General features: G+C 39.5%; 4 protein-coding genes across 4 annotated transcripts; 1 reads left to right on the plus strand and 3 right to left on the minus strand.

Annotated features, from left to right (window-relative positions):
* Nucleotides 1-229: 229 nt before the first annotated feature.
* LOC108599286 (probable cytochrome P450 309a1) lies at nt 230-2,594 on the minus strand. The gene is made up of 7 exons (XM_017986087.2): nt 2,583-2,594; nt 1,956-2,095; nt 1,548-1,905; nt 1,067-1,489; nt 894-1,008; nt 577-840; nt 230-424 (listed from the first exon to the last, which is right to left on the minus strand). Exons 1-7 carry the CDS (start codon nt 2,592-2,594, stop codon nt 264-266), a joined length of 1,473 nt encoding a protein of 490 aa, XP_017841576.2. The 3' UTR covers nt 230-263.
* A 70-nt stretch (nt 2,595-2,664) lies between these two features.
* Nucleotides 2,665-5,453, minus strand: LOC108600200 (probable cytochrome P450 309a2). Its single transcript, XM_017987617.2, has 6 exons — nt 5,103-5,453; nt 4,700-5,051; nt 4,220-4,645; nt 3,246-3,369; nt 2,921-3,184; nt 2,665-2,864 (listed from the first exon to the last, which is right to left on the minus strand). Exons 1-6 carry the CDS (start codon nt 5,381-5,383, stop codon nt 2,701-2,703), a joined length of 1,611 nt encoding a protein of 536 aa, XP_017843106.2. The 5' UTR covers nt 5,384-5,453; the 3' UTR covers nt 2,665-2,700.
* A 1,046-nt stretch (nt 5,454-6,499) lies between these two features.
* Nucleotides 6,500-8,268, minus strand: LOC108597644 (4'-phosphopantetheine phosphatase). The gene has a single exon (XM_017984298.2). The coding sequence runs from the start codon at nt 7,962-7,964 to the stop codon at nt 6,876-6,878; it is 1,089 nt and encodes a 362-aa protein (XP_017839787.2). The 5' UTR covers nt 7,965-8,268; the 3' UTR covers nt 6,500-6,875.
* A 127-nt stretch (nt 8,269-8,395) lies between these two features.
* Nucleotides 8,396-9,162, plus strand: LOC108601701 (60S ribosomal protein L37a). Its single transcript, XM_017989618.2, has 3 exons — nt 8,396-8,486; nt 8,683-8,811; nt 8,871-9,162. Exons 1-3 carry the CDS (start codon nt 8,484-8,486, stop codon nt 9,015-9,017), a joined length of 279 nt encoding a protein of 92 aa, XP_017845107.1. The 5' UTR covers nt 8,396-8,483; the 3' UTR covers nt 9,018-9,162.
* Nucleotides 9,163-10,796: the final 1,634 nt, after the last annotated feature.

Genomic DNA, 10,796 nt, shown 5'->3' on the forward strand with positions numbered 1-10,796 from the left:
TGGAAAAGTCCAGCGTGTTTGTCCCCAATTGATGGCTGGGCAAGAAAGGGTTGCAGCCATGCTGCATTGTGTGTTGCCTTGGTGTCAGTTGGTCTGTGGCTGGTTTTGTGCTAAATTAAATTTCGTTGTGGTTGGCGTACCCAAAAGACCCAAATGTGCACACAGACACACATACAAACAAGCACACACACACACACACACATCTAGTTAATATGCATATGTATGCGTTTCATAATACGCTGAGACATTTGCTTCATTTCCATTTATTTGTTGAGTTTTGTATATTTTAAATCAATATCACCATTCAAATATCTGCCAAAGCCACTGTCCGCACTATATTCCAGCTTTTTGGTCTGCTCAATTTTATATTCCGATAATATACGCAGCAGGGCCATTTTTACATTCAGTAATCCCACACGCATGCCTGCGACAAAACAGAGGAAACGTTGCACGATTGTGAGTGCACGGTAACAATATTACAAAAAATAAAAAGAGAAAAATTTAAAATGGTTATGTGCATTGGGAGTATTTGGGCTTAAAAATTTAAATTTTCACACTGTTGTGCTAAAAACTTACCCAAGCAGATGCGTGGACCATCGCCAAAGGCAAGTAAACAGCCACGTTTGGTAAATTCGCTAGAGCTGGTGATATCAAAGCGTTCGGGTTTGAACTCATGGGCAGACTCAAAGTACGCCTCATCATGATGATACTGATAGGCTGGTATAGCAACTGAGGTGCCTGGCTCCAAGCTCAGGCTGCGGCCATTGCCCAAGTCTATTTTTGTAGGCCTGGTGCAGATTTTAAGCAGAAAGCCAATGACACTGGTCAAGCGCAAAGATTCTGAGAAAAGCAATTCTTAATTATTATGCGCAATACAGAATTGTTGTGCGCACCATAAACACACTGATCAAGATAAGGCAGCGCTGCAAGTTGTTCGTAGGAAATATTCTTATCAGCTGCCAAGATTTCCGCACGTAGCTTTTCCTGTTGCTCTTGATGCTCGCCCAGCTAAGAAACAACAACAATTAACGCTAGGTTATCATCAATTGTTTATCAGTTCACTTGCCGTATAAAGCAGATGGAATAGCACTGCAGCCGATGTCTCGAACCCATCCATGAGCACTGTTAGCGCATGTCCAACCAGATCATCCAAGCTGGCGCCTCTTTCTTGCAGCTGCAGCAAGTGCGACAGATAATCATGACGCTCAGCCAAGTTGCTGCCACTTTGACGCAACTTGACTGCATCGCTTGTTAGCCTTAAATAAAATGTATTTGATGCCTGGCTAAAAAAGCGCAGACTCAGCAATTTGCGTAAAATTGGAGCTACCGCTGTGCTATTGAAGCGCGGCAAATTCTGAAAAGCCGTCGACACCCAATCCATTGATACTTGCTGGAACTGACTCAGCTCATTCACACGACCGCTGAGTGTGCCGGCATCAATGCCCCAGATGAAGTCGCCCATTGCTTGGGCTGTGTAACGATAACAGAGCTAAAGGAACAGATATAGAAACAAGTTGAATTTATTTTAAGTCTTTTTATCAACTTACATCTCTGCTCTCAATAATTTGATCCTCACGCTCCTTTAGCGCTCTGTCCATATAGTCCAGCAACATATTGCTCGTCTGTTCCCAAATGGCATAAGCTTGTTTTAATTTATTTGGCGTTAGTCCTGCGCCGCCTTCTGTGCGTCGCTTCTTCCACTGTTCGCCTTTGCTAAAGAATGGATTGCGTGCTACATATATATCATAATCCTCAGTTGACGACACATAGCTGCTGGTTAATGAATCTCTAAAGTCGTTAAAGTTCTTTACCAGCACCTCATGCGCTAATTCCGCATCCAGTAGCAATAATTGTGGCTCACGCGTTAGAAATACGCCCACGGCTCGATGTTTGCCTTTATATTTGCTAAATGCATCTATTAAATATAACTTCATTGTTAATTCTCTGTGACTTACTCATATATCTTGCTCAAATCCTCTATAAAGCTGCTGCCACCGCCAAATAGTCCAGGATAACTGCCCAGCAGTGTTAGCGGCTGCGCTGTAACGAGTCCACGCTTGCGCCAATAGCCATGGTACCAAGTTAAATATACAAGCTAGGAACTATGTATAAAGGGCCTAGAAAACCAAGCTACAGCAGCATCCACATCATCATCATCCTCCACATCGTAGGAAACTTGGAAAACTGTTTATTGAGTATACGAATCAAAAACATGTTGAGCCAACGCTGATAATGCCAATAACACGGGTCTATATATTATAAATACATATTACACCGCTACACTGCACAAAAAGTTTAAGCGCGCAACGTAAATTGAATAAAATAAAAGTAAATACTTCTATAAGCTTCTAACAAAATTTAAAAAATAACTATTTTTAAATAAAGAATCTTAAATTATTTTTAGCTAAAACTGGGCCGCGTAAAATGTTCTTTAAATTTGCTTAACCAATTGTTTAATATTAACAATTAATCAATCATACGTACTGTATACGCAAAATAATTGAAAATAACTGTCTTATTTCGATCACAATCAAAACTTTAGCCTAAATCAATAGTAGTGGAAAAAAGTAAACAAACAATACAGAAATTTCCATTTGTGATTATAAATTAAATTAGTCAACAATCAGTTTGTATAGACGCTGCGCAGACAAAACAACAACATGATAAGCTTATTATTTATTTATTATCTGATGTGTGAACCTATCTCAAGAAACGGCGGTACTCCAAATTGATATTGCCCTGTAGCACGACACCAAATCCCGAATCTCCAGCGATAACAATTTTCTCCTTGCTGCGCATAATTTGATAATCACTGATAATGCGCATTAGAGCTGTTTTCAGTGTTAGCATAGCCAAACGTTGACCTAGGTTTAAAATCAAATTAAATATATACAATTAATTTTAATAATCTAAAACGCACCCATGCAGATTCTAGGTCCATCGCTAAAGGGCAGCAGCACGCCCTTGCGCACGAGCTCATGATGAGCGCCATTGTCAAAACGTTCTGGCCTGAAGGCCTCCGGATTGGGAAAATACTTGGCATCATGATGAAATTGATAATTGGGTATCATAATAGTCATGCCCTCTTCAACCTGCACGCTTTTCTCCTCGGTCAGCTTTATGCTGGTGGCTTGCGTGCAAATTTTGGTATATTGTGGTATAAGACTGCTAAGTCGCAAGCTTTCTGCAAATAAAATTAGATTATAGCACTAGCACTTAATAAATTAGGTTATGTTTGAACTTACCATAAACCACTTGCTCCAGATAAGGCAACTCGCACAGCTGATCAAAGCTCATGTTTTTGTGCATATCAATGCTGTTGTAAATTTCATTGCGTAGCTTTTGTTGTGCATCAGGATTTTCCGATAGCTGTAAAATTATAATATGAAAAATATTAAATAGCATACTTTTGGGATTGCGGGTTGGTAAAAGTAATCGCCAAGTAAAAGATGAACTAAAACATAAATAATAAAAACCAGCGCAAAATTATAGTAAAAGGCGATAGTTACATTTTCAATAATGTAGCACTCGACATTTATTAGCTGTGTGCTATAGAATAACTTGGTCAAACCAGCTCAATATGTTAGGAAATATATTAGAATTATTAAATATTATTAGCACTGTTTGTTTAATCGCCAACGGTCACTGCCCAACTGACCTGCAAGTCGCCTCGCCAGCTACAGCTAGCTTACCTGCTAGCATCTTCGGTCGCTCTTGAGAGCATCGCTTTCGTTCGTATGCGCTCGATCGCTCAGATCTACATCCGAATGAGAGCGTCGCAACTTTATTGTTGAGAGAGTGCTCAATGTGCATCGTTCGATGTGTGGGTGAGTTTTGTTGTCAATAAAATATTTTTGAGCCTTACTATTGCTTTAAATGTTTAAAATACAAAAAATAAAAATAAATGTTTGAACTTAGGTACTGTCAAAGATTATACAATCTTTTTGTTATAATATTTTATATAGTATTGTCAATTATTTGATTAAAACCGATTTTTCAGCATTTTTCATATAGATCTTTAAATTTGGAGTCGAGCACAACCGACTGTGTGAGACTCTGTATATAAGATATAAAAGTAATGTGATAGTCGTTGCTTGATGCTAAATCGTAAAAGTAACTTTCGTATACGAATTAAACTATTAATTAAATTAAACTGTTACTATTACCAAGAGTTTCTACAGAGTCTAAGGAGTAAAGCATAATATTCAATTCAACTTACGTAATACAATGCATGGAGCAGAGCTGTGCCCGTCGTATCATAGCCATCGAGCATAACTGTTAGCGCATGGCCGACCAGGTCATCATGGGTGGCCTGCTTCTCCTCGCGCAGCTTCAGCAGATGCGACAAATAATCCGCACGCTGTGTTTGATCCGTAGCCTTGAGACGCAACTCAATGGACTGCCTGGTGAGCTGTGAGAAGAACTCGTCCGTATCCTTGGGGTGAAAGCGAAAGCGCAACAGCAGGCGACTAACGGGCAACACAATGGAGCCCATGAATATGGAGAGCATTAAGAATACATAGCTGGACCACTTGCTGGCCATGCGAACCACCTGATTAGCTTGCTCTGCATCTTGAGTAAGTGTGCCCGCCTCTATGCCCCAAATAAAGTCGCACATAACGTCGGCGGCATAGCGCAGGCAGAGCTAAGGTATAAACAAATTGTTAGACTAAGTTATGTGCTAGTTGGATATACATACATCTCGCGTTTCGAGCACATTGTTGTTCTGCTCCAGCTGTCGGCTCATATAGTCGGTTAGCTTCTGGCCGCTTTGCTGCCAAATGGCATAGCCTTGCTTCAGACGATTCGAGCTGAGTCCTGGCAGCGCCTCGCTACGCAAGCGACGCCAGCTATCGCCCTTAGCCCAGAACGGATTACGCTTGACATATTTCTCATACTTAGCATGTGGTATATAAGAGCTGGGCATAGAGTCTCTGTAGCTGCGAAAGTTCAGCACCAGCACCTCATGCGCCAGCTCCGGATCCAGGAGCAATATTTGCGGTTGCCGTGTCAGAAATACGCCCACAGCGCGATGCTTTTGCTTGTACTTGCTGCAGAGCCAAAGACTTAATGCTTGCCATGCATTTCAAGTTGCTACTCACTCGTAAATAGGCTGCACATCCTCCACCAGATTGCTGCGACGCGTCAGCAAGCCCGGATAGCTGCCCAGCAGTGTAATAGGCTTGGCCGTAACCAAGCCACGCTTACGCCAATATCGATGATGCCAAGTCAGATACAAATAGATGGGCAGCACCAGCAGATGCAGCAGCAGCAGCCACAACGTTATTGTTATATACATATTGCCGCGATAGTTGTTGCCACAGCCCCAGGCACCTGCATACTGATTGCCATCACTTTCATCCAAGTATTGTCGCCTCGGCATTTTTGCCAAATTCGCTGCCTCTCAATCTATAATTTGTTTGTATTAATGATTTGGGCGTAGACTAGCAGAGCAAATGCTACATTGATAACTTAATCTTTGCTTATTTATAACTGCGCGCAGCTGCTCAATAAAAGTAAATTAGAGCAAGTAAAAGCAGCGATTGATAAGCGCTACTAAGATTGTAAGAGAAAGCGAGAGAGAGACTGTGGAAGATAGGCGAGGATTACAGCAAACGGTCTTGTATTTTAATTTTACATTTCGCATTCTCTCTTAGCTAAACAGCGCATTAACATTTTGAATAATATAATTATTTTATTTCAAAATCATCTCTTATATTTACTAATTAAAATGCGTTTATACTAAAGTTGCCATCTTATATTGTGCATTGCTCGTCTTATACTTTATTCTCCAGCCTATCTCAGTATAATTTGAAGTGTCCATTAGGCGAGGTTAGTTTCAACTGTTTTTATTGTCACTATTAAACAAACTATTATATGCCTATTATAAAGAGTACAAATTCCCATTTTTTCCCATATCTTATCTATCATATCATATTGTATTTCAAGTGGCCATTTAGGCCTTAGCGAGGGCAGTTTAAACAAAATTAGTATATTAAACAACAATAAGTTCTGAGTTAGTACGTTAGTCATTACAAACTATATTTGTATATAAAATTTAATTTAATAATTTTGTTAACTTATATTCACTTAACCACTCAAGCATTTACCGCACGATTAGCGGTGAGCTTATCAGAATCACTTGCGGCGAATTCATATCAGCTCATTAGATAAAAAAAAACAGTACTGGGTGGCGTGTGACTTTTTACAATGTGCAAGCAGAAACTAAGCAATAAAAAGATTTCAAAATAATTTAATTACAGCGCACTTAGCATATAGTTTATCACGTCTGCATGAATAGCTTCAGTGGAGCAGCCGCTTATCGACTTGCGCTTAATCCGCTTAATCGACGCTTATCTGGCGGCATGTTTATAACCGTGACCGATAATAACGTCAGCTAGTTAAATAAACAAAAGCACATTTGTTATTTATACGCTTTGATAATTATATACATAGTATAGTGAACGCGGCTGTAAATAATTAAACAGGCCCAAGAAGAAAATATATCATAACATAGTTGTACAGCTTTTACTCATTATAATTGACAGAGTTGTGAAAAGAGTTACTACGCTCTAGACGTGAAAATAACGTAAGCAGACCAAGATGCAGCTTACGGGGAAGAGCTTGAGTGAAAGGCGTTTTAGTATATAAAATATACATTTGATTAGTTTGCTTAGTTGCGCTTGGTGCTTACGTTATTCTTACGTTTAGAAAACGTATAACATACATATAAGTTTAACAGACTTCCAATAGAATTTCCCACATCCCCACTTAGGTACCAGCATTTGTAAATCTCATTTTGGGTTTTTAAACAATTAACAATTATTTGCAAAAAAAAAAAAAAACAGTACAGTCGACTTAACAAACAGTGGCCACTAGCTATGCTCGTACTTGCAAATAACGGCAAACATCTTATCACCGCCCAGATATTTGGCCAGCCAACGATTCTTGATCACCGCCAGCTTCAGGGTTTCGCATTTAAATTGCGCATTTAGATTGGTATGAAGAGCACGTCCCATGCCCTCAATGACGAGCAAATCAGTCTCATTTTTAGCTATGGCTTCGCACAGTTCCTGCGGCAATGTGCGCATATCCAGGCAGGGTCCATTCTGGCCATTAGCATAGACCAGCAGACGTTCCTGGCGCCAGGCGTTGTCCAGCACGCTGCATTGGCAGGCACAGTCGTTGAGCAGCGCGCTGAGTTCGTGGCTGGTGACGTCGTTTAGCGAGGGCTCACTGTTGGCGCAGAGCAGCACCTTGGTGCCGCGCTTGAGCAGCTCACGCACAAACGGCAGCACGCCCAGCACCACATCGACGCCGCTATTGTCCACAAACATAACCGCACACTTGTGCGGCGGCTGCGATTCGCTAATGCGCAGACGCTGCAGCCAGTCGTCTAGATTATCCAGCAGCCAGGGTCGCTGTTCTATGCGTTCCAGCGCTGCATGTAGTCCAAAGTTGCTATCCTGCTCCAGTATGCTGGCCACCGCCTGTGCGCCCCAGTCAAACATATTGCCAGCAAGCACGCCACGCACTAGCTCCGTCCAGCGTGCCTGCTCATTGGTTATGGCATCGATTTCTAGCAGTCGCTGCTTGAGACGCGCCTTGGCCGATGCATTCTCCTGTTGTTTTTGCTGCAGCCATGGATCAGTAAAGCCATAGCGTCGCAGCATTGTCTCGTTCAGTTTAAGCAGCTCACTTGTGCCCAGCACTGTTTTGCCGCTTTGATTGCTTATGTTGTTTTCATGCTCCTCCAGCTGACCCAGATAGGCCGCCTGAAACTGCGCCGCTCGCTCAGCTGCCGTGTCATCATCCTTTTGACTGTTGGCCGCTTGCTTGGCAAACTTTAGCACCAGTTCGCGAAAGCAGGGAAACCAATAAGCGGCGGCCTGTGCATCTGTGTTAAGGTCCAAGGTTTCCGGTTGATAACTGGCTTCATCTTTTAGCAGCGTACAGCTGTGCATTTTTACTGTCGCCCTACTCACAGACACTTTTCGCAGTGTACGTAACAATACGTTAATGTGCGTCGTCTTGACTCCGTTTGTCGCTAACGCACACTAATGTTTATAAATAAAAGCCACTGCTTAGTTGTTATATCTTGTGTGTATTATTTTTTTTATCAAACCGACAATCATACACATTTGGCAGCCCTGGTTAAAAAAATTTGCTGCAACAGCTGACTGCTGCGCTCACATGTGAATGCTTTTTTGTATGTCAAAAGATTTGTTTATTTGCCGCACCAGATTGTTATAAAGTAACTCTAAAATTTGTATTGAAAATTAAAAATGCTACTTAATGCTCTACTCAATGTTTAATAATATTTTTTATAAAATTTCAAACTTAGCTGATGTTTTACCGCCACTTGGTATGCCATAGCTGTCAGCTTTTTTCTGCGTGTAGCACAAGCGCAACCAACTTCACGGCTTGGCAATGACAGTCCGTCTCTTTCCTGTTGAATTTTTTGACAAATCAACAACACTAAAATGGTACGAATTTTAAAAAATCGACAAATATACGTGCAATCAGTGATAATTGTGTATTAAAAGTGCTACTAAACTATTAAGGCAAAGCAGCTTTAACAATTGCTGCAGTGATTTTGTGTTAAACACACTATTTAATGCCAAAACAAAGCTGACCCCCAATTGTGTACATTGACACTAATGTAAAGTTTTCGTTTCGTAGGCCAAGCGCACCAAGAAGGTAGGAATCGTTGGTAAATACGGCACCCGTTATGGCGCCTCCCTGCGTAAGATGGTCAAGAAGATGGAAATCACCCAGCACAGCAAATATACCTGCTCGTTCTGCGGCAAGGCAAGTTACAAGATCTCAGAGTGAAATTGCCAGATTAATTGATTGCTTTTGGTTTTTAGGACTCGATGAAGCGCGCCGTCGTTGGCATCTGGTCGTGCAAACGCTGCAAGCGCACCGTTGCCGGTGGTGCCTGGGTTTACTCCACAACTGCCGCCGCGTCCGTACGCTCTGCCGTGCGTCGTCTGCGTGAGACCAAGGAACAGTAAACATTGTTAACGATTTATTCGGTTAATGTTAATAGTGTGTTCCCCATAGTTAATAGACAACGTCACTTTCTGTGGTTTGCGCCGCGCCGGTCAATAGAGTTGAAAAAGGAGAAAATAAAAAATACTTTTACTTTTTATCAGTAAACGAGCGTCATGTTTTCTATGGGTGGAACAAACATCCTTGTGAATGTTATACAAAGAGTGAATGAGTGAAGATCTGAATATAAGATCGGATATCAGTGATTACTGGTTTTCTGTAGATTTATTTTGTGCGCATGCGCACTCAGGGAATCTCGCAAGTCTGTCAAAATTTAGATGTTAGATTTATGTTCATCCAAAATTTCTGATTAGGAAACGATAGGATTGCTATTCATTTTTCAAAAATTCAAATGTTTGTAAGGCATGCTGACCAATTAAATGAAAGATTCCAAGTCAATTTTATCTTAAATTTTCTTTTTATTTATAAAATTTATAAAGTATCTAATCAAACAAAAAATACATCTTAAAACAGTTGTGGCTTATATCAATCGCATAAAGGATGCATTTGTGTTTTTTTTTTTGGAGATTTCACAATTTTAAACAATTACAAATTATATATTTATTAGCTAAACTAAATAGGAGGTTATGGATGCCTGGCCTGCCTTTAATAATTTTTAAATGTTTCTGCTTTGCTAATTAAATGCTAAAATTAAAAATTGCACCGTCACCAGTTAAATATGTTAAACGTCTCTATTCTTTTTTATATATATACTTGTGTGTATATATAGTTAGTATGTATGTATATATGGATTTAAAAAATTAATTTAGCTAAAAAGTTTTACTTGGCTTTTGTGGTTCTGTGTGTACTCTTATGTATGTATGTTTGTGTGTGTGTGAAGTTTCAATAGTTTTCTTTTGTAGTCTGTTTTTGTTTATCAGGTTGCTTTAGGATTAAATATTTGATAAATATATACACAACAGCAAAGAGATTAAAGTTTATATTGAGCACTTACATACATATATATTAATATATATATTTGCTTTTCTTAGAGACTTGATGTTTTTTCTTTTGTTGTTGTTGATTAGTTGTGTCAAATATTGACTTAAACTACAGACTAAATTAGTACTTAGAACTAAGCTTAATTTTGAATGTTTATAGTACAGTTTTCTTATTTTTTCTTTTGCTTGCTTTGCATACATAAACACACATACACATATATTAGAATATATATAAATATATATTTATTTAAATGTATATTTTTAATAGCTAACTTTCAGTTATTTACAACACTTTTCGTTTACGCGACACTTGAAGATTAATATAGTTATACATATAGGTAAATCATTTAGTTTACTCTGCAAATTTTGATAGGTTATACACTGTATTTTTGATATGCGTGCATTATTTTCTTCTTTTTTTTGTTGTGTGGTTTTTACTGAAAGATTCTGTTTCACATATAATGATTATGGTTTTTCTTTTTCTTGTTTCTTTTTTTTTTCAATGATATGGTAATGGGAGAGCGCATGCATTTTGGTACAAAGCTTAAGATTTTGAAATACAAATTAAAGTTTGACAACCATAGGACTTATAGGAATTATAGTACAACTGCAATGCGTATAACACAGCAAAGCAACAAAGTGCAGACTTAGCTAGGGAATGTGCTTTATAGTAGAGACTGTGTGTGTGTGTGAGGGGTGGGGGGCAACAAAAAAAAAACAAAACATAAAGAACTATGACACATGTTGGAGCTTTGTAGTCGCAGCTTTAGCTTAGGTATATGCAAACGTCATTTAAATGCC

Source organism: Drosophila busckii, chromosome 2L (assembly GCF_011750605.1).
Source record: "Drosophila busckii strain San Diego stock center, stock number 13000-0081.31 chromosome 2L, ASM1175060v1, whole genome shotgun sequence".
NCBI lineage: Eukaryota > Metazoa > Arthropoda > Insecta > Diptera > Drosophilidae > Drosophila > Drosophila busckii.